This window comes from Nesoenas mayeri, assembly GCF_963082525.1.
Source record: "Nesoenas mayeri genome assembly, chromosome: 1".
Classification (NCBI taxonomy): Eukaryota; Metazoa; Chordata; class Aves; order Columbiformes; family Columbidae; genus Nesoenas; species Nesoenas mayeri.
In genome coordinates, this window is record NC_137541.1 from 138196716 (window position 1) to 138220639 (window position 23924).

A 23924-nucleotide genomic window follows, 5' to 3' on the forward strand; every position below is an offset into this window, starting at 1 on the left:
GAGAAGGAAGACCAGACTGGGACAGTTTCTGCTGGAAGTGGCGACAGCGTGGCTGACAAAACCCAGAAGGTGGCTGTGGAGGGTCCCGGGACCGTGCTGAGGGAAAGACGTTCCTCCCCACCATTGCCTGCCCCCCAACTTGCCAGCTCCAATGTGGGCACCCGTCCACCACCCACTTCCCTCTGATGAGAACCCTTCCGGGCTCGGGCTATGATCGCTGCTGCTGCCAGCTGGGGAGCCTCCTCTCAACCTGACCTTCTTCTGCCACAGGAGCAGCCCAGCATCTGGTGGGCATTAATGTTTACTTCTCCAGCTGGACGCTGTACAGGACCCCCGATGTCACCCCCTGGGAGCGGGACACGGGCGGTGGTCTGAGAAGAGCAAGATTTTTTGTTGCCCGGCGTGAGGCTGGGGGGAGGGGGGCAAGGCAGGAGGGGAGCGAACCTCTTTTGGGACTAACCTCATGAAGAACAAGGGAGCCAAGCAGAAGCTCAAGAGGAAGGGAGCCGCGAGCGCATTCGGCTGTGACCTGACGGAGTATCTGGAGAGCTCTGGGCAGGATGGTAAATGCCTCTTTATTCTCACTCTGGTAGCAAAGGAGCAGAGCGCGTCTCCCTTTTTTTTTTTTACTGGTAGGACTGCAAACCGGACCTTCCCAAGGCTGAGGGTTAGACAACCTGGAGCTGGTTTATCCCCGGGAAGTGGAGTCACTGCCTGGTTACTCACAATGAATGAACAATCAGAAGATTGCTTTGTTGATGTGCCTGCATGACCCTTGCATGAGTAGAGCTGCATGTGGGGAAAAGACTGGGCTAGGGCTCTCAGGCTGCCTAAGTGTGGATGGAGGTGGCCGGCTGTACATCATGGTGCCCTCTCCTATCTACCTGTGTGTGGAAGGGGGTAGACTTTTACAGAGCTAGGTTCGGAAATTAGAACTGAACTTAGTGTTTGCCTCCTCCTGGACTTGGAAATCCTTCCGAAGTCCACAAGACTAGAGTGCTACAGGGCTGTAAGGAGGAACTGGGAGTGTTCCATCTGGCCCTCCTGGACTCCAGTACAGTTCCTATATTGTCCTTTTGCTGCTGGATGGAGGCAGAACAGACACTGGGGTTTGGGGTGGAGTTGGGATGAGTGTGCAGTGTAGGGGGCAGCTGAGCTAATATTTTCACTACCTTACCTGTTATCTTTATCTCCTCTCCTCCTCCCCCTGACCTCCATGCCCCCAGATATCAGATGATAACATGGCAGCTCAGACAAGACTTAACTGCAATAAGATCAAAGGGTCCTGAGCTTGAAATGGCTGGTTCTGGATGAAAGAAGGAGCAGAATGATTTTTCTTAAAGAGGCTTGAATGACGAGAGAAGCAGTTGAGAGTTTGGCATAGAGAAAGACCTGCAGTTCAGCAAAAGGAAAAGTAAATAAATATATGCCTGTTACCATCCCTGATGTGAGAATTATGTTCTAGGTTTGGCATTATGTTCCAGCTTGAATTAACTAACTTTTAGCAATGTCAGGCTACTCTGAGCAAAAAAAGCTTCTAGCAGCAAGGTCAGCTTTGTATGGGGAGGGCTGTGCAATCAGGTCTTCCATTTGCTCATGAAGTACGGTGTGGAACTGCACTGGCAGGCGGATAGACTACATAACAGTAGAACTTTCCGTTGCACAGCGAAGAGGGCAGTACATATATCATTAAGACAAAAATGTTATATATGTGGAATTATTTAGGTATGGGGGAAAACCAGACATTCAGTTTCATAGTGAGTCGCCCCTAACAACTACTGTATCTTTTAACTTACATAGCCCTTAATGGCAATTGAATTGAAATAGCAAAAATAACAGACTTAATGACTGCTACCACTTTGTGAGCATGAGGTACAAATAGATAAATTCCATTCAGTGCTAATATGAGCTGCTGTGCTGGAGGAAAAAATTACAGCTGTTTACAGGAACACTGAAAAACAACACAGGGAAGGCAGTCACAGACAGTATATTCAGTTGAAGCAGCGAGGCAGATTTTAAAGGAAGAAAGATAGTTACTGCAGCTGAAATTAGGCCAGAACAGCAAAATTATTAGCAGAAATCTCTTTTTTTTTTTTTTTAATAGTTTTTTGAGCTCCAGAAAGGAGGACATTGTCTTAAGTCTCATTTGTGGGATGGTTCACAATTTCAACCTACTTATCCCTCCATGCTGAGGAACAATGGGGGAGAGCATGAAGTTCCTTTCCCTTCATGCAGTAATGCTATTTGCTGAATGGCACATCGTGGGATCCAGAACTGAAAGACTCAATTGTTACAGGTTTATTAGAAAGGGTATTAGATTGGTACAATTCAATTCATTGAGACAGGGGGAGAAGAAGTGAGACTATTAGAGATATGAGTTTTGTTGCTAGTAGGGCTCTCAGGATCAACAAGAATGTGACCAGGTATGCCAAAGTGACATCTTGGAAGGAAAAGAAGGTTTGGATATCACCAGGACACCACAAACTTGCAACCTGTAACTATGAAACAAAATTAGAAGAGCATTTAGGGTATGAGACACGGCTGATTTTGGGAGAGGCAGGACACAAGTCAGACAGTTGTGCTTTCACACTCAGGTCTGCTTTACTGTGTCCTGTGCTGCTGCTTTGTGTGACTGGTCCTGCACAATTGCACAGGCTATGAGGAGCAGAGACCTGCTTTGCTGGTGCTGGGGATGGCAAAGGGAGCACAGGAGATGGCCGAGGTAAGTGTAGGCAATTCAGTTTGGCTTTTTCCCTCGGGATTAGTACACGGCCGTGACAGTTAGGGGGTGCTGCACTGCTTGCGTGATGCCTTGTGGAGGAGATGCACATCTTGAGTCTCTACATGCTTGTGGTTGTTGAAGAGTAGCTTGTGCTTTCAGCAGGGACCTTAGTCCCTGTGTCCTTGCCAAATTCCAGTGGAGAGAAAGGTATTCTGCTTAAGGTATCAGCATTTCCTCTCTTGTCATTTAACTGTTTAATAACATGACAAGGTCTGCTTCAGAGGTGGCTGCATTTCATTGAAGGGTGAAAAGATCCCACTGTCTCCCTTACCAGACAGATGTACCTAAGTGTCTATTATAAAGAGCTTTATGTTAATACAATAAAAGCTGTGGCAAATCTACAAAGTATTTAAGAGAGGTGTGGATGGAAAGGCTTTAGCAAGTACAGTGGGGTAGCTCAGTAGACAAAAATGTGATACAAAAGCCTTTAACCCTAATTTGATTCTTCAGATCTGACCCAGGTCAGTGGTGATTGACAGATGTTGCTGTCTGGTAGCTGTTTTGAAGCTCAGATGTGTTGAATGTATTGTTATTCAAGTCAGTTCCTGTCAGTACCACATTTGACCCTACTTGGCCTTTTCCTGCTGGCAGTCTCTACACAGAGACTGGTCATGCTCCTTATGGGGGCAGACTGCTATCAGCACTCCTAAGCATTTAAAATCATGACTCAGGCCACAAAAATCATGAGACAAATTCTGTTTTCTGAAACTTCAGTTTGCATCTGAGTTATGTTTTCAAGTCTTTCTATGGGCAAGAGGGCTAGAAACTCGGGGAAGAATCAGTTTTGCTTCCTTCCTGATAAAATCCTCAAGCAATGACTTTAATAGCAGTAGATTTGAGGAAAAGCTCACATAAGACATAAAAGAATGGTGACTGGCAATACCAATGAGTAAAAGTCATCTGATTTCACATAGTGCCTCTCCTGCTGCTGCCAGCACTGAATCCACACATGGAGGTAAATGATCTTTTGGAGTGTCAGAGCTTCACTAGAAAGCAGTGTCAGAGCTTCACTAGAAAGCAGTGTCAGGCTTTGGGCATGGATAGGCACCCATGCAGGAGAAGGTTAGTGCTTATTTCCTCTACTAAAACATTTTTCTGTGTCAAACTTTATTCAAGTGTTGTACAGATGCAATGAGCTAGCAGATATTAGCCCTGAGGATTAATATTAGGGCCATGTTTTGGTCTCTTGAGAACCAGCCGGGTTTCCAGAAGAGAAAAACCCATAGTGCCTCTACTGAAGGCAGTGGGAGCTGCATGTCAGGCCCTCAGGTTCTGTAATAACACCAGTATAATTTTCTAGTGACAAATAGGCTAACAGAGAAGACAAAACTCAAGGTTGTGCACAAATCTTAGTTGGGGCAGGACAGTCTGAACTGCCTACAAAAAGTCACAAAGAGTAGTCTTGCTTCTGGTTATATCACAGAAGTGTTCTAACAGAGGGCTGAAAAAGCCAATGTTGTTAAAGTGAGCAGGACTACGTAAAAATGGAGTTTAATATTCTCATTACTTCTAACTGTGGGAGATTCAGGCTGGCATTTCAGATACGTAACCAGGTGTGTACCATTTCCATTTTTAAAAATGGAAAGCATCTATAAAAATTTGATTGTGTTGGTAAAAGATAATCCAGCCTTTTGCATAGGCACTGCTGCTGATTCAGACCTACCTTTGCTTCATTTGCTTAGAGACAGGTAGGACTTAGAGAAAGGTTGAATCATTTCCCTCATGTTTAGTATGATGCTGTCTAGGTGTTGGGATAGGAGGTGCTAACAAGACTGCAAAAAGTCAAATCTCAGATAAGATGCCTTGTTCTCAGGGTGCAGGTCAGCTCTGCGTGTCCCAGTTTCCCCTATTGCTGGAGAGTTAATGCTGCTGTTGCTGTACCCTGCTGTGGTTTCTTGCACATCTGTTTCCTGCCTGGTGTTGTCTGGTTGGGATGCAATGAGCTCAGCTTTTCCCCTTAACCCCCCCCCCGACTCCTCACTGCTCCCTCAATGCCTCTCATCCTCGGTCTGTGGCACCCAAACCACTTTCTGTCTCTTTTTCTAATGCTGGTTACTGGCTTTGTTTGTCATTTGCTGCAGAAATAGAGTTGCTTTGCTTGAGGAGCTTTGGAGCCACCAACCTCCTCGTGCTTTCTGCTTGAGGGTCCTTGCCAGCAGCACTCCCTGAGGCTGGGGGGGGAAAGGGAGCTGTTTTCTGCAAATGTAGCATAGGAGGACAGGTGAGGAAACCCTTACATGCCCCTGGATTGTAATAGGGGGAAGGAGACAACAATATGGGTAGCCCATATGATGTTCTTCTGTGTGGTGTGGCTGCGCAATGACTGGTTTCTGCCTTGTCACTACGACATTTGAATGAAAGAGTAAAGAAAGTTTTCATTTAGTGCTAGTGGTCTCATAAAAACATGGTAGTTCTGGCTTGCACTGGCTCCCCAAGCAGGATCTTAACCACTTTTGAGAGCTGCTGTAGGTCAAGACCTTACTGTAGGTTAGGGAAGTATTTGTGAGGGAAAAAAGCAATCGTAATTCAGCGGCAATACACTTCGTACAAAGAAAAGCTGGCCTTGGATACTCTTTGGCTGTTTTGGTAACAGGCCATTAGCATGCGGTCTGCTGCCTGATTCTGATGCCGTGTGTTTCATCGTGAAGCTGCCTCGTCTGTGCCCAGGTGATGAGGAGGCCTGTCACTCGGGAAGAAAGCAGTTTACTTTGAGAGCAGTCTCCCTTTGGAGCCAATTGTTAAACCCCCTACTCAGATATGAAGCAGCTTTTCTGGATCATGTGGCTTCACTTTCTCACACGTGCAGCTGCATGTGTTTGTAAGAGTGTGCAGGGATGTGCGTGAGGGTGCATGCAAGTCCATAGTATATGTGTGTGCCACACAAAGATGCATTTGTGTCCACTTAGTACATTTTTAAAGCTGGTTTTCCTGTGCTGATGTTTTGAAGCGAATGCATGCCCATGCTTTTGGGTAGATGTTTTTGGTTAGTGATGCATGCAGGAAGTCCTGGGAAAACTGCTGAAGGATCATTAATGGCAATATGGAGAAAAAAGACAAGGCCATTTTTTTTCTCGAGTCCCCTTGGAAAAATGAAAATGCCACAGGCCCATTTAATCTGCTGCAGAAGAATGAAGAGCTGCATTCATCCCACTCTCAAAATTAGAAACTGTGGCACTAGGGATTTCTGTCTCAAGAATGGATTGAGCTGAAAAGAAACCTTTTTCTGTCTTTGTGGCCAGGTTGCTTTCAATCCAGATCTCTTCTCTGACCTACCTCACTCTGGGGCTATGCAAACACTTGTCTTCCTGTAAGGAAGGAAGCAGCAGGAGTCTGGAGAAGAAGGGGACAAGAACAGATTCTTGGCCTGGCTTGAAATGCATTAGTCCTTTTTTTTTTTTAAAATTTTTAATCTTTAATCTCATATTCTGCTGCAATCTGCTCTACGTTTTCACACTGCTGACATACTAAGAAGCCCCATGACCTGTGCTCTGTGGGAGTCTGTTCCTGGCTGTAGTCATGCAGCCTGTGTGGATAATTAAGGCTGCATTCTCTCACCTTTGTGATGGGAGCAAAAGGCACAGTTGGGCTCTGAAGTCTGGGGGCAAAAGAAGTGGGAGAAGTGGGACTGTATTATTGTACAGCAGAGGAGAGCTGTGGCAGAACGGCCCTGAGAGCTGAGTACATGAATTAGCAGGTGGAAGAGCTGGGCTGGAGTTGGAGGCAAAGCAGCTCCTTGGCCTTTTCAGAGTCTGTCAAGGCATGTCCAGGGGACAGAGGAGTGAGGAACTCTGCTGCCAAAGTGTGTGTGGGGAAATTATTAATAATGTAAAAGTTGCTTTTTCTCCACCTACTTCAACAGGTGGAACATTGCATTATAAGTCCCAGATATCAGCCTCTATGGCAACAAAATGAGAGCAAAAAGACACTTGTAACAACAGGAGCAGAAGCCATCTGTCTGCTTCTGTTACTCCAGTGTTCCTCCTTGTTTTAGACGATGTTTGTGTTACTTCCTCCATCTGTTTCTGGTTCCTGGGAGCTGGATTTTTGTGTCTCTGTGGCATAGTGTTACTGCAGTTAAACAGCCATGTTGAGAGCTCAGCTCCTTGTTTTGTATTGACTTTCCATTGCAAGGGCTGTGTGATGAGTAAAGAGCCCTTCCATGCTGCCTTCTGCTTTACATTTCCCTTACCAAGCACTGCAGGAGGCACTCGTGTCGTTTGCATGCTATAAGCCCCACTTGGATCCTGCCTACTCCCTACCCCCTGAGAACAGCAGGAATTACATGTCTTACCTGCAGATTAGATATTAGAGAAGGTGTTTTGATACAGTAAATGTTTTCTCTTTGTTGGTGATGGCTGATTTCATCTGGTCTTGGGAAATCAAGAAGTAGGGACTTCAGTTCTCATGATACCACAGCTCTCAAAGGCTCAAGAAAATAACTGCCGTGGATGAAACGCTGGCACTGCACAAGCTGGATGTGTGACATGGTGAACAAGTAGTTTGGGAGATCCCCAGTTGTCTGCAGTGCTTGGATCCAAAGCTTTGGTGTAGGCCTTGTTCTAGTTTGGAGAGCTCGTGATGCAAACAGAATGTTAGAAAGCTTGCATCTGTAATTTGGGCTTTGTATATGTGACGCAGTTCTACAGCAGCAACATTTGCTGGCAGTCAGGGTTGTGCCAAAAGTTTATGTTCTGGTGTTTCTACTTGAACAGTAATAGGGGAAATGAAAACAGCCTGTCAGTAATGGTATACCTGGCCCTGCTCTGAAGGGCATGGGGTGGGGTGGCTGTCGGACTGACTGCCCATGTCATGGCTTTGACTGGATCTCTGATCTGCGCTGGGTATAGTTTTCCTAAGTGTGAAATACAAAGGGAGGGTGATTAAAGGGCGGAGAGTTACCAGTGTCTGCCTCCAGTCCTGAACCACCAACAGAATGCCAGATGCACTTAGGGCTTTGACACTTAAACCTACAGATACCTTATTCCAATATAAAGGCTGCTGATTGGCTCCACTGCCAGTTGTTTTAAGGGCAACTCGTGTTGCTAGTTGCCTACTAGCATCTGCTTTCTGTTCATTCTCAGAGCTCCAAGCCCCAGTTGTCCTTTGTTCATATGCCAGAGCCTTCAGCTTCTCTGCTGATAACTTCAGTGTGTTTTGCATTGTCTACAAAAGAAAAATCTGCACCATGTTTACAATGAACACAGAGAACAGTATAACATAAATTGAATTCAGTGTTAAATTAAATAACATGAGGCAACTGTAGTGACTGTATTATTAACTTTAGTGCTTAATTCAATAATGTAATCCTTTGTTTTCTATATTTATCTGAAACCACAAGCAGACTTTCTGGTCTTCTGCACCAGTGTGATTGCAGATATGAAAGGATTTACCATGGGCTTTAGACCTAGCTTGTTGTCAAATGTCTAGGCCATTGCATATAATAAAGTTATAGACACCAATACTAAACCCCACCCTCACTCAAGTGCCAAATCAATGCTGTTATTGTGTGTGAGAGCAAGGAATTTAGTCCCTAATGCTACAAGTCTCTCGGCACAGCCCACTTAAGCAGACAGGGAAGTCCTAGTCCTCTTCTGTCCCACCCTCCTGCCTTGAACTCGACCCTGCAGCTGGATTAGATTCCCCCTTTTCAGCCTGGTGGAGGCACTTTTGATCTTAACAGTGCACCAAAAGGAATAAAGCAAAACCCATGCTGTTTGCACTTGCCTTCAGTTCCTCTGCCTCAGTTGCTGTCCTTCCATTTGGGAGCAGCAGCCTGGACAAGGCTCAAACCAGCCCACCTCCATCCTGCTGCCCACAGCTGATGCCATGCATGACAGTTCCAGTTCCAAACAACGCTGGGTTGGCTGGATGGCCACTTTGATTTAAGTAATTTAGTGTCCATATGGGTAAAGTTACCTTAATAGAAGCAGAAAATATTACAGAATCACAGAATTATTGAGATGGGCAAGGACCTCTTCCAATTATCTAGATCAAACCCTCTGCTCAAGCAGAGTCACCTTGAGACATTTCCCCAGGACTATATCTAGCTGAGTTTTGAATATCTCTACAGATGGAGACTCCACAACCTCTGTGGGCAACCCAATCCAGCCTTTGAGCACCGTCATAGTAAAAAAATATTATGTTCAGGTAGATTTTTTTTTGTTGTTTTAAATTTGTGCCTCTTGTCCTATCTGCAGGCACCACTGAGAAGATCCTGGCTCTCTTTTCTTCATTCCATCTCATCAAGTATTTGTTCACATCGCTAAGATCCCTCCTGATTTTTCTTTTATCCAGGCTCAACAGTCCCAGCTCTCTTGGCCTCTGTTCATATGAGAGATACTCCAGTCCCTTAATCATCTTTGTGGCCCTGAGCTGGGCTTGCTCCAGTAAGCCTTTCTTGTATTGGGGAGCCAAGAGCTGGACACAAGACTCCAGGTGTGGCCTCACCAGTGCTGAGCAGAGTAGAAGGATCACCTCCCTCTACTTGCTGGCAACCTGCTTCCTAATTCTTCTAACTTTCCTAGTAATTCCTACAGTTTCCATCAGAAATTGGCCTTGGCCTCCCAGCCTAGTCTTGCAGCTCCACTCAATAACTAACATGCAATTGGGACAGCACTAAGGATCCTTTCTGCTCAGGTTAATGCTGAAAATGAATTGTCTTCTCATAAAGAGCCCTTGTTCTTTAAATGGGTTCTACAGTCTTGCTGCTGGCCAGCTCAAACAAGCTGATGTATGCTTTGTATAATACCCTGATATGCTGCATTGTATGAAAGCTGTGCATAGCCTTGGTTTAATAGAAATCCTACAAATAATACTGTGAAGCAGCATACCTTTCTCAGGTGGGGGTTGTACAGCCCTCCAAAAGGCACTATGCACAGAACCGGGGACTTGTGGCCGGATTTGTCTCTCTTGTGGTGGCTGTGTTACATGCCCTTCTCCAGCACGGGAACTGGGCAAGAGGACGGGAAATGTGCACCCTGTACAGGATTCTCAGCTGTGGCTGCTGCTCTCAGAAATACGGCCTGAGCAGCTGAGCTTAGTTCATAGCCATTTATCTCCATCTCCTCTCTCTGCCCTCTTCTACGCTCAAGGCTTAGCTACCTAAATGCCTTTGGAAATGCTATTATCTCCTGTGCTCTCTGGGGCCAGGAGCAGCTTGAAGATTTATCATCTGGAATAGGGGACTTTGCTTAGTTCTGTAAAGCACAGAACAGTTAAAGAAAGAAAAAAAAACTAAACCCCAAACCAAATGCAAAACCAGTTTTACATCTCTTGTCCTTTGCTTTCTCCCATTGGAGAATGTGTCTACATTTGGTTTTGTAATGTGATTAAAGGAGACCCTTCTGCTGTAACTAAGTTGTGTAACTTGTTTCCCGCGGAGTATCAGATGAGAGACCATGTCAGGTTCTCCAACACAAACTGAATTTAAAGGATACCTCTGTAGTTTTTGCCAAACACAGCAGCATAGCTACTGCCTTTTTTCTTTTTTTTTTTTTTTCTGCAAGGTGCTGACTTGCTCACAAGGTTTCTCTGTGTGTGGGATGCAGGGCTGACGATCCAGGATAGACCCATACCTGATCTCACTGTCTGCATTCACTGGCTCATCAAAAAATGCTGATGTAGCAACCCTGGAACACTGGGAGAACAGGAAAGGGGTTTGTTTATCTGGATCTGAATATTTCAGTTGGGATATTTTGATACTGTAAGTATTCTGTATTTGCCACCTCTAACAGTGAATGTAACTGTCAGTCCTGTTGCAGATAGGCAGTTTGGCGGTACAACAGGGACAACCAGCCTGTGGAAAACCCTTTGCTCCATGTGCAGCTAGTGCTTGTTTTTCTATTAATCTCTCATTATGGTGCTGGTGGTAGTGATGGCAGTCACGCTTCAGGAGGTTCAGAGGTGTGATCGGGCAGGGTGAGCCTCCTCCTGGCCCCCTGGCATCTGTGCTGCAACTTGTGCGAAATAAATAAGCTGTCAGCAGGACTGAACCGCTTGCTTTCCTTTTGCAAGATCGGAGAGGGGAACTGCTTCACCATTTGGCTCTTTCTCTTTTGATTTTCCTAGTGGGCATTTTCCTTATCCTTGCTCCAATCAGGTAGTTTCAGATACACGAGAGGCAAAATGAGAATAAACTCTCTTGTGAGATTTATTGCGTCTTCTGCTTCTAATTAAGACAGAAAAATAGAGCAAGAGGCTTCCTTCTGTAATCCTGTTCTCTTCTTTCCAGTCCCGGCTGGAAACCAGAAGTACAACGAGGTAGAGGAATGCAGCAAAAAATGTTAAAACAAATGTCCTGGAGCCTCTACAAGGAGCACAGGGTGTGGCCTGAGGTGACAGCTCAGGGTGACAGAGGGGACGTGAGGGATTTTCCCCTTTGTCAAGGGTTTTCAGTTCTGCTTACTTAGTTGTGGGGTTTTTTTACTGTATTTTCCCCCCCTTCATTTCAATAACTTTATTTCCAGCGTGGCAGCATGCACATGTTGCCAAAGTCAATGTATCAAGCCTCAGCACCTAAGGCAGGCTTAAGAGTGGTAAATGGGAAGAGCTAGTTTTGATCTAATGAGTCCATTATTCTTTCTTCCTGGCTTGATAGTGAGAGCTATTCACACACTGCTGCCCAGGGTTTGCTATGTAAAGCCACAAATGGGTTCTGAGTCAAGAAATTCAGCTCCAGATCCTAATAGCTTCAATTTGGGGTCCCCCTCTAGACATCGTCCTGCAGAGGATGCCCGTCCTTGGATCAGCCAGGCGCAGGTGACCTGTCCTCGGGGTGGCAGGCAGAGCCTGGTGGTGGGGGCAGCCCCTGGGCTCTGCTTGTACACTGGCTTCAGAGGCAGGGAAGGAACTAATGTAATAAATACAAAGAAGGGCTAGGAGTCCTAATTAGTCCTCATTTCTAGCTTGCTAGAATACCCATCTGTCACTCTGCTGCAATAACAAGATTTGAGAAGATTAACTGGATACTACTTAGGCTCTGAAACATGGCAGCTCAATGAGTGTGCTGCTGTTCAGCCTTAAGCCGTGCTTGCAGCAATTACACCCTAAGCAGGTTTATGTCTGGTTAGCATTTGCACGGGAGTTGCCCCAAAAAATCTGCTGCAGGAATGGTGATTCAGAAGATGTCAGGCATAGTATTGGTTCAGTCAAGTTGTTGACTTGTCATCATTTAGGGAAATGCTGCAATTTGGGCACAGTGTAAAACAAGGACTCAAATCCTTTAAGTTCTGCTTTATCATTTGTTTCTATGGCATAGGGACTTTTTTTTTTTTTTTTTTTACACATGTATAGACTTTGCTGTGTCTTTCCCTTTCCAGAAGCAATTTCAGCTGGAGCCGTGATTTGTTTTTTCACTCAGTGTCCGAAACTGTCACGTAGCATTGCTCTGCCCAGCTCAACAGCTGCCCCCTCCCAGCCTAGAGCTGGGTGGAGTGAGTCTTGTTTTTGCAGTTTGTGACATATTTCAGGATGTAAAGCACTCATTAAATTATTGATGTTAGCTCTTGGGCATTAAAGACAGACGTGAAGTGCAGCTCTGGATCCTAAGGGCTTTGGAGACTTATCCCCGCTCTAATGATGGTTCCCTACTTGGGATTTTTCATGCATCTCTTACTAGTTTTGAACTCACTGCAGGATGGTGGAAGGACTTAGCAGATGGACAAAGGGTGACAGCAAGGCTTTTCTTTGCAACATTATATACCTATGAAGCAAATTTAAGTGGGCATTGGTAGAAAAAGGAGAAAGAGATGTATGTTTTCTTTGAGAGAGAGGGAAAATCAGAAAAATGTGTTCCTGCCTCTTGTCAGAGAATGTTTGCAGCATAAGAAAAGATTTTGTATAGATGTGATTCAGAGGACAGTGCAGGTGCACCTGACATCAATTCTTGCACTTAAGAAAAGACATTTTAGCTTTTAAAGTGCCACATTTCTATCAATTCCTGCACTTCTACTTGAAAAGAGGCTAATAGCAATAGTGCAACTTGCTTTGTCTCATGGTGACACCGGTGTGGAGGTTGGGACACTCAGTGCAGTCCTGTCTCTGCAGGAGCTTTTAGCTTTTAGTTTTGGCTGTGATGGTGAAAAGAGGGAACTCACTCGATGTGGGATAAGGGAGAGAAGGCAGCAAGCGTGGCGCTGCCTGCTGCTGAGATCTCCAGGCAGCTTTGTGTGTTGCTTGCAAGTTCGCAGGGAACCGACTGCAAACAAAAACCTAGGTATGGCAGGAAAATCCTCTCCCATGTCTAATGGGGGCTACCATATTGGAGTTTGAATGTGAAATAGTCAAGAAGCATCTCCCTTCCTCACCTTTTCTCCCCGTCTTGTGTTGGGATGTTGTGGTTGCACACAAACGTCCTGTTTATGGTGGGGGAGATAAAGGGGTGAGGGCCATAGCTGACCCTCTCCTTCCCCCGGCAGTTTGTATGTTAATTAGCTTGTCCCTACAAGACAAGCCCACAGCCTGACAATGCGTTGATTCAGCTGCCGAACAATGTCCAATTATCCCAGCCCCAGGAGCAAGAGGCTGGCCCCCAGCACATGGGCTGTGGCCAAATGGCTCCTCAAACTCACTTGGCTGGGCCAGTAACGTTGCTTGGGGGATTTGACATGTGTCAGCAGTTTCAGATGAGTTGCTTTTGCGAGCTACCAACAACACAGTTGTCTGAGACATTGGGAAGAGCTCCATGCGTACCCTGGGCAGTGCCATCCACTCCACGCTCCATGCCAAGGCAGTATTGGTGGCTAAAAGGGAGCATGGATGTTCATGTGCGAAATGAGATTTTTGCACCCTCAGCTTGGCTTTCTTTATCCTGCATCCAGTTTGGTGACCTGGCAGAGATCTCAGAATCACAAAATCATAGAATGTTCTGAGTTGGAAAGGATCCACAAGGATCATCGAGTCCAGCTCCTGTCCCTCCATATGACAACTCCACAGTTCACACCATGTATCTGCGGGCATTGTCCAGTCTCTTCTTGAACACTGTCAGTCTTGGGGCCGTGACAACTCCCTGGGGAGCCTGTTCCAATATGAGCAGCTTAGGAGCACACCTTTTGCTTTTCTCTTTATGTTCCGGTGTTTGTACATGAGTGAAGACTGAGTTGCTCAGATTGGAGTTTGAATTGTGTAGAGCAAAGGAGGTGGCAAGAGTCACACTGGTGGCATGCCATAGGCTATGGCAATCTCTGCTGCTGCCACTGCTTGACTCAGTGAGATACCTTTGACCACTCCTTTTTCTACATCCTGCTCCCCTCAGTGGTTAAATGACACTGGTGTCATCATCTTTTTGGTACGAAGTTCTCAGTATGATTATTGTTTTTATTATTATTATTAAATGTGAAGGGTCTCAGCTGTTTTCATCACCCAATACTGAAAAGTGGGCTCTTTGAGCTGTGGGAAGTGCCACATTGGGTGACAGGGCAGAAAAGGATGGCACTCACCCAACTTGTCCTCCTCAGGCATACCAAGACCCTGAGAGGGAGGTGTGAGGAACACCAGGGTGGCATTACGTACCTCTAGAGGAAGGTTGCTAGTGCTTTCTTCTGAGTTAGTGAGGCCTCTGCCCTGATACCTGATGTTTTGGCTTTGAAGAGAATGTTACAGCCATTTACCACCTAACCTTTGGGTCTAGGAAATGGAAAAACAACGCAGCATCTATCTGAAATAGCAGAAGAGATCACCCTAAACTGGAATTTGTCCAGGATGCTGGTTTTAGTTCTGCTAATCTTAAAAAAAAAAAAAAAGAAGAAGGAAAAAAAAAGAAAATAGAAAACGTGCTACAAAGACTTTCTGCAAGACTGCAGTCTTCGTTTTGTAGTCTCTGATTTAGAAGGGAGAATACGCAATAGCACAGCTTTTTCTTTGCACACCATGTGGCATGGTTCATTGCTGACTCATGGAAAGGACTGCCCCTTAAAAGTCACTGGCAGCAATTTCAGTTAATTCTGGTTTTGAGACCAGGCCCAACCTTGGGTTATTGATAGAAGCTAATGATAATGCATCCAAAGAAATAGCTGGGAGGGAAGAAGTGTGGCAGATACATGAAAAAGGAGACCAGAGGGAACAAATGGGGAAAGGGAATAAGGGCAGAGGTGGAGCAGAGAAAGCATGTGAGTAAATCCCAATATGTTTGAAATAGAGGAGGGAGAGGTTGGAAAAACTACTCTGAGAGCAAAACAACTGGAGACTGCCAATGAATGTTAGAAGAGAGAGGGCTATAAGTTGGAGGAAAATAAAAAATCCTGGCAATTTGGTAGTAGGGACAGGGCAGATGAAGAGATGCTTTTTGGGGTACAGAGAGATAGAGGATAGACAGGAATAGTGTAGACCAGAAACAACAGAGAGTAAAGGGAGATGCTCACAGTGACAACAGCTCTTGTTATCCAAAACTCCTTTGCCAGGTTCTTACCTAAAACTGAGCCAGAGAAAGAGGTGAGGGAATTATTTCTGTCTCTTTTTGGCCCTTGAAACACGCTTAGCTTTGGAAAGTGCAAAGAGATGCTGTTGAGTTACTGCATTGTAAGTGATGCATTTTTTCATCAGTTAACTATATTTTTTCATTCCCTCTTTGGTGCCTAACTGATTTTAGAATGAGCTTCGGTCACTGATCCGTCCCAGAGTCCATGGGCGTGAGCAAGAGCAGCTTTGTCTCGCTTGGATAAGCTTGTAATACTTTAAATGTGCTCAGCATCATTGCCTGCTGAGGGCACGCCATGCCTCAGCTTGCTTTGCTTTGGAAGCCTGTGCTATGCATCAAAACTTATCTGATTTTACGGTGTCCAACAAGTTCCTGCTTTTAGATCATACAGTTCATCCCCCTTTGAGACAGACCTGTGCAAAGAGATTAACTTAGCCTGGTGGATTTTTTTATCCTCTGAAACCCATCAGCCATGTACAGGTCTTGGCCTGAAGCGTGTGGCTCAGCTGTGTTGGCTACAGAGAACTGCAAAGACAAAGAGATGATTGACATACACGGCAGTACTGCAGCTATCAAAATGTGAGGAAGTTTGATTAAGTATGATCTCAACGCCCTTTTCCTGCAACACCCCTTCTTGTGTTTGCAATGTGTTTGTTAGTGCCTCAAAGCCCTTAGTACAGCAAGATCCAGGAGTCAGAAAAACAAAAAAACCCACAGTCCAGAAACCCAACTCCTTGGCATTTGAATTTGAAGAAACGCAGTGCATTAAAGGATTTTCTTTTTTTGCTTCCTCTTTCTTTGCTTCCCCATATCTTTGTTATTCCCAGGAACGACCGTATTTACTTTTTTTGCCTCTTGCTAAACCACGGGACAGACAGGGGCTTCATCAGGGAGCGGTTTCACAGGACTGCCGGAGTGGGCAAAACAATGGGGCTTTAATCCGGGCGCCTCCAGCAGCCGCTGCTGCCCAGAGGTTTCTCTGCGTTCCCAACATGGAACAGTTGCCTCTTTCATGAAGTGCCTGTGGGATGAGCACAGGATTGCTACACCCAAAGCAGTACCATGCAGCAACAGCTCTCTGAAAGGAAACGCTGCCGAGGACGCCGCCTGCAACGCCCCAAGCTACTGGGGTGTCCAGTGTGAGAGCCTCTTTCTTCCAGGCCTGGGCTGTGTTTGCCTTCCACATGCAATCTTTGAATAGCTCAAGTCTGGAAAGCATTTAGGAAAATGTCTAACTTTTCTGCTGAAGGACAAAAAAAAAAAAAAAAAGGAGGAAAAAACCCATCGGGGTAATGGAATAGTTTCCAATGACTTGATGCAGTGTGGCCAAACCATTTGTAATAATTTCCTTTAAATTCCTTTTATATAGAAAGAATTAAATATGAAATCATGAATCAGGAAGCAGTCATCCTGCCAGCCAGTGACATGTACAGAGAGATCAGAGCAAAGTGAGAAAGACACAGAACAGCAGGAGACTTGCAAAAACCTTTTTTAGCCCTCTCTTTTTCTTCCTCTTTTTGTTTAGTGTACACATCCATGTAGTACTAAGAGTTCTTACCCAAAAGCAGCTGCGGGAATCTCCTGCTGCTCCTTGTCTCTCCGATGGCAGCCCTGAACCTTCCTGTCTTGATGTGTCTCATCTGTCTGTGTTTCCTGATGGATTTCGCAGTCCCCAGATGTTTGGATACCTGATTCATCTCAAAGGAGACTGTGAAATATTAAGTATTTTTAAATATCCAGCTTTATAATTGCTTTGTTTAACTTTGCAACATTCTGAACTCATATAAGGCAATAATAAAAATCACTGCTGTTTTCCTTCAAAGGATATTGCTGTTGCTCTTTCTAAATTTGTGTGCGCACAAAGATTTTGCCTTTTCGCTAGCAAGGTTCTAACATACCTGTTTCCTGAATTCCTATTTTTCCAATTCTCTTTTTCGAACCTTCTGTAAAGACTCCTGTCTGGAGTTCCCAGGCTGTGGTGTAAAAGAGAACTGAGGTTACCCAAGTGCTACCAAATCCAAGTTAAGAAATTTCCCCAACAAAGCCAGAAATCGGAAGAAAAAGACCTTGTGCCTGTTGTCTACAAAGGTCTACAGGTCTACAAAGCTGTCTGCAAAGCTGACTTGAGTTGCACCTGAGTTTTGCATATCTCAAAAGCTTGTTTGGGTTACACTCCGGAGGTCTGGCACTGGCCTCTGCCGTCTCCTGCCCACAGTGGTAGGTGGACATGCCTACCTGGAGCCCAGCTCATTTTGAACTGGTTCTTCTCAGTTTGCTCTGATCATCGTAGATGCCTGAGTCCAGTTTCCCTGAAATCCAGGCTGTTCAGCTGTAGGGTTTTTATCTGAGTCTGTCTCCAGCTTGGCTCTGAGGGAAGGGAGAGTAAATATTACAGGCCAGGAGACTACAGATGCAAAAAATTATAGGCTTTAAAATGTCACTAGCTGAGCACATAATGGATATTCTTTGGATTTTATGATTAGCTGTTATGTTCTGTTGGCCAATGCTGCCTTCCTGATGCGATTTATAAAGGAGTCTCAGGTTGCGGCCAGGCAAGCCAGAGTCAGAAGTGGATGCCTTGGGAATGCCACTATCTTTTGCAATATTTCCTTTGTTTCTTCTGAGCAGGACAAGCTTGCTGGCATACAACTAACTCTGACTCCCACCCACTTTGCCATCTCCCCTTCCAGCCTGAGTCCAACAAGACATCATCCACCTAAGTGTCTGCTTGCATAGTGCAAAACCAAGGGGGTTATGAACCAGGCTATGCTGCTAACCATGCCATTATGCCCATCAGTTTAGATCAAGGCTAGTGCATTATGTGCAGTATTCATACAGCCAACTCCCATCTCTACCTAGAGCCATCCTAAAACCTAGGCCAAAGCCTAGGCCTAGCCCGAAGACTGCATGTGAAACCAGGCTTTAACTCTACATGGGACTATCTCTGCCCAGGGGAGCAGACCATTGGTCTATGCTCCATGACAGCTATTTCTGCACTTCATGCACTTCTAGTGATGTGTCTCTCTGCAGCCCATTTCCTACTCTTCTCAGGTGGAACAGAGGAACAGCTGGCCTGACTGAACGTCCCCTGCCCAGGTGTCCTCTGGTGTATGAAGCTGTGGAATAGAAGGGAACATGTAGGGCTGTGTGGCAAAGTTGGATGGACCAGGGCTGTACAAGCCAAGGGATTCCGTAGCATGTGGCTCTGGCCGCACCACGTGTCCTTTCAAGGGCTCCAACACACAGGATCTCTCATGGTGAGACACAAGAAGTAAAAGGAACTCACATGCTGACAGAGAAAGGGCATCTTCATTTTATTACTGTAGCTCTGAAACGTTTTTCTAGCACCTTGTAGCCCTCTGACACCTTGCCTCCATTTCACCATACTGCCTTTTACCACTGATCTCCTCCAGAAGTACAGGCTGCGTGGCATCGGGCCAGCTTCTGACCTCAGTGACACTAGTATAAATCTGGGACGCTGGAGCCAACTGGTGTGGAAGCACTTCAAATCTGCATATACCGCAAGTGTTCCCAGCTGTAGAAGGGGCTTATGATTTAGGTTGGTGAAACGGCAGAACAAAAGAAATGTCTACATGACGTGGATACTTGCGTATCCCGCCTGTGACTAAGTGTTTCCACAACATCCACACTTTCCCTGTTACCAGAAGGGTGAGCCATGTATTAGGTCCAGTATAGTCCAAAGAATGCACCAGGACACAACTGGTGTCAAGAGTGAAAAAAAGAACCAAATTTTAGGTGGATTTGTCAACAAGTAGCGCTGTTGTAACTCACTGCAGTTAGTATTGAAGATGGTGGTAGCATCAACTCCAACAGAAGTAGATTGTGTTGGTCTAAATATCTTGAAGGATAGACTGCTGAGAAAGTATTGGCGAGGTTGGATAGGTATCAGAGGAACACTCAAGTTGAAAGCTTTAAAGACAGTGCCCAGATGGGAGGTTCTGGAGACAAGGCATTGTCTGTTTTGAGAATGCTTGACCACAGAATGACCTTCCTTAAATGAAGGCAAGCTGCAGTCAAATATGATCTTTTTTGAGACATGCTGCGAAATTCCTCTTCGGCCAGGGCCCTTTGCTGCTGTAACTGGAGAAAATGAATTAGTAATAAACAGTGGAAGAAAGCATTGTGGTAGGAAAAGGTTGACTGAACCTGAGAGGTGCAGAACAGAGAGCAGAAAGAGCCTCAGCTCATTCCTAAAAATGATCACATCCTTAACATAATGGCTATCAGGGAAGTGCCATAGAGCAAGTGCTACTCGGGCCCTTCAGACTGAAGCCAAATATGTTGTTTCAGAAGAGCCGAGAAGCTGTGGCAGATACGTTGTAGTGTATTGGCAGGCAAATCAGAGAGAGCAAGGCAAACATCCTAGAAACCCTGAGGATTCCCCCTGGTACAAACACTTCAGGTGGGTGGAGGAGTGATGTAAGGCAATGCTTACCAGCCAGTGCAGGCTAGAAGTGGTTCCTGTGATGGGGCAGAGAAATATGGCCTACAGCTGGAAGTTGACTCCTAGCCTAGCTTTTACCCCATCCCTCCTGTGAACCGCTGTGTGACACTGTGACAGCTGGCAGACACATTTTGTGGGTACTCCCCTGGTGGGCTCTGCACAGGCTCTCCTATAACCTTGCAGGGAACAACATGGGTCAGGGTGGCCAGCAGTGCTGTCTGCCCCCACCCTGCAGTGCAGCCAGCGCTGAGCAAGGAACAGTAGCCAGGGAGGTCCCAGGTCACCTGAGAGCAGCCTCAGGGGTGTTTAGGGAGATGACAGGAGGTGCCTGGTGAAGGACATGCCCATGTCCCCCAGACTTGGGCTCAAGAGAAACCATTTCCACTTGGAAGACAGCAGAGAACTAGAACTGCTGTGAGGGATTCTGACACCCCTGCAGTCTGCCGGCTCTGGAGGCAGCAGTAACTTGTATGTTTTGAGCCTTCCTCCATACAAAGTGGACAATGTCTGAAGGGGTGGATATCCATCCAAATATCTGAGGAAAACCCTGAGTTGCCAGCGTGGTTTCCTGTCCTCCTGGACACATCATCAGCTGCTGGTTTGGAAATAACAGTCTGGGCGTCCCTGCGTGAGCCATAGCAGCTGGAGGTGGATTTGTTTTCTGTTGATTTCATGGCAGTGTTGCTGCTTCAGGCCACTGCTTTGGTGTGAAGATCAACAACATCCTAGAGGAGACACCCAGTGAACTGCTGACTGCTCCACGGCTACCCAATCTGCATGCCCAGCGTGGGAAGCGGTTGGACCACTCTGATGGCATCAACAAAGCCATCATGTTTGCTGACATTTCAAGAGAACAGAGAAGGGAACAAAAGCTGGGGACAAAAGCTAGGAACAAAAGTCTTTGATCCAGTTAAGAGCTGCAGTTGGAAGATACGGGCCTGAATAGTAAATGCCAGATCCAAGAGCCTTTTTTCTGGAGAGAGATTTTAAAGCTTGGTCCCAGTCTCAAAGGTGGGGCTTGAATTTGCTCTCCAGGAAAGAAAGTTATGCTGAAAACTGAGTGCCTTGTGAAATGAAAATGGACTGTAAAGAAAGGAACCAATGGAGAGCTGAGGAGACGGAAGAAGTCAGAAGACAGGGAAGGCAAGAAGTTTGGCATAACTGATTTGTGAACAGACAGGACATCTTTTCCAGTGAATTCAGGCCTTCCCTCCCAACCCCCAGCAACCTCTCTTCCCTGAAATGATCAGAAATAATGCAGTTTCTCCCCAGATGGCCTCTGGGTATCTTCTTGCCATTATTGTGGTATTTAGTCATGAGAGAACCATTCAAGAGGAAAAAAAAGACAATAATTAGAAGTGATGCCACGAAGCATGGATCCAGTTCCAGACATTCCCAGGCACAGGGGTACTGAAGTCCATTATTTTAGTACCAGGCTGACTTTTATGAAAACCAAGCCAAAAGGTTGCTCCAAGAGTCTGATCAGTACTCTCAGATGTAAATTTCTTCCTGAGGTTTTAGTCTGTGTGTCCAGGTTTTGGCTAGAAGTTTGGGTAGGGAGGGTCTTTCTGCTTTGGTAGATGCCTGGGAAGAACTGAGTCTCTCCCAGAAAAACACATCTGTGTGAGATTTTCAACTTGACTCTCTGGGTCAGTGATTCTGATAAGCCAGTTGCAATCTCTGCCTGCTTTAACAACTTCTGAACTTTTGAAGGTTAGTTTCTATTTACCAGGAGTTCAGATATAAGAAAACTACGTGGTTTAGTTACAGAGTGGGAATCAAAGCCTTGGGGTCTAACCTTAGCTCTTCCACTAACTCATTGCATGACTTCGGGCTGTCAACTCATTTCTGTTTCTCATTTTTTGCACCTTTGGGATGAGAACGATACTTATCCCCTGTTAATTCACAACTCCTTGCCACGGGGTTAGATTTTTGCTGATGGCAGCAAAGCGCATTCTATGAGACCGAGCGGGGGTTTTATCCTCACAAGGTGGGACGTGAGATACAAGCAAGATTTCAACTGAGGGTTTTTTGTACCCTGAGGGTTGAAAAGCAAACTCTAAAATGCTTGCCTCAATTTTCTCTCATTCATTGACAAGAACACAACATCCTGGGCTTCAGCTTACAAGGAATGGTGCTGCTATCCTCAGAAGTATATAGAGAGGAGCAAACACTAGCCAGTCTTTGATGATATCACTTGATATCTGTTACAGCAGGTTCCTGTTTTACACTGTGCTCTATCTTTCCCTACTGCAAGGTTTTCTTTCATCTGGAATCAAAATAAAAAAGCAGAAACTTCCCCTAAATAAAAATTCTTCAAAAGGTCATGTTATATTGAAAATGATGATAGGGAAGTGAACACATTTCACCTTCTAGAAACAATATATTTGATTGTTTATTTGGCTGAAAAATCCAACGGAATCCCTGCATTCCAGCGAAATATTTTTATTCTGTCAAATGCACACTTTCCCACTGGAAAATGATTTGGCTGGAAGATTTTCAAGTAGCCTTTCTTCCCACATGCTTTAGTATTCACTTTAGACTCCAGCTGTTGGTTGCAGTTCTCCCTTGTTGCAGTGAGTACTTGAACTATATGCTCTTCTTTATAATTAACACAGCAATACTCTTCCATGGGGTCTCACTGTGGCTTAAAAGGCATCACCTGATAATGAAATGGGAAGGCCAGCAAAGTTGTTTTGTCTTTGCCACAGTGGCCTCTGCAGGACCATTCCCTTCAGAATAATTCCCTGCCTAATTTGAAATATCTAGGCAGGGTGGCTCCCATCCCTCCCTTGAAAAGGCAATTCTACAACATGATGCTATGTCTCACTCTTAGGAGGTTTCTTCCTACCATTCAATTTAAACTTCCCCTCATAATTTCATTCAGTCAGTCCTCATCGCAACCCCCTGATCATCCAGAGCAAGCCCTTTCCCTTGGTGGTATTTGCAGCCCGTGCAGACCGCTATGGTGCACGTTGGTTTCTCTCCTGGTAATGTGGGCCAGCTGTGTCTATTTACTACCCCCACTTTGTTCTTCCTTGCAAGTCTATCCCTGTAGATCATTAGAGTTTCTGCTCTTTTTCTCTTCCTCCTCCCCACATGCAGCATGGTATCCTGTTTTCCTTGTAACTGTAGCCATGCTCCAGGGCTAAAAGATTCAAGGTTTTTTCCATTAATAATCCCCACGCCCTTTTCCTGGTCAAGATGTTACTTAAGAGGGATTGAGGTAATTCATTCATGAACAGCAAGCCGTACTAAAAGAGAGCGAGAGCACAACGGGGAAATGTGAGATCGGTGAAGCCTGTCTTTCTTGCATACTCCGTCAAAAAGTGTGGTGTTGCTCTGAGAGCAGCTTTAGAAATGGGGTCACATCCTGCAAAGTGCTCACAGGTTTTAGAAGGTGCTACCAGCTGCCAAGCACCTTCCAGAAAAGCTGCTGGCACTGTGCAGGCTGGAGTTCCCTAAAAAAAGCAGGGAAATCTCCTTTCCTGGTCCCCCATCCCACTCCTGTGTGCCAGCAGCGGTGCAGCCCCAGCTAAGTTTAGCCACGCAGGGCATGTCTTCTGCGGCCAGGAATGCTTGCCTAAATGTCAGCGCTGCAAATTTCAGCAGCCCTGGCCAACTTCTGCCGTGTGAACATAGGTGGGATTTTTTTCCTTTGCATCTTAACACCCTCACCAGCCATCAAGATTTTGCAATTGCACCTTGAGTAAGAATTTCTGCTTGTGGGGAAAAACTAAGCCCCAGTTCACTGTCTTGCAACTCTGCTGGTTCTACCAGGCTTGGGGCCATATCTGCTGCTGGCTATGGTTGCATAAAGCTAGAGTAATTTTGTCAGCCTCTGTGGCAATGTTCACCCTGAATTTGGAAGTGTAACCCTTTGCTTAGTTCCTACAGTGACACAGGAAGGAGGCCAGCAAATAGGCAGGAAAAGAAGGAGAAAATCACATTTAACGATATTGAAATACATGTGGAACTCATCCACAGAGGACCATTAGGAGCCGTAGTTGAAACTCAAAGGGACAAGTCCTGTTCTGGTGATTGCTAGGGGACCTAATAACCTGTTTGGTTATTGCTAGAGGCCCCTTCATAAAGCCCTTCCCCACTACACATATTTTGGCTGTAGTTTTGGGCATGCTATAAAAAATGCTGGGGGACTCTGTTTCCCCAGTCGTTCCCTGAGTAGGGGAAAGCTCAGCTTGCAGGGAACAAGTCCTAACACAGAAGGACATGGTGGAGTGTGTGGCTGAAGCGCTATGGAGAGC

General features: G+C 45.6%; 1 protein-coding gene across 1 annotated transcript in view; it reads left to right on the plus strand.

The window, feature by feature from the left end:
* Positions 1-463: 463 nt before the first annotated feature.
* ARHGAP31 (Rho GTPase activating protein 31) overlaps positions 464-23924 on the plus strand; it is a gene marked incomplete at both ends in the record, with an annotated part of 56412 nt that continues 32951 nt past the window's right edge. The window contains one exon of the mRNA XM_080360193.1: positions 464-563. Within this exon, the coding sequence (XP_080216319.1) occupies positions 464-563 (100 nt within the window). The remainder of the gene's footprint in view (positions 564-23924) is intronic.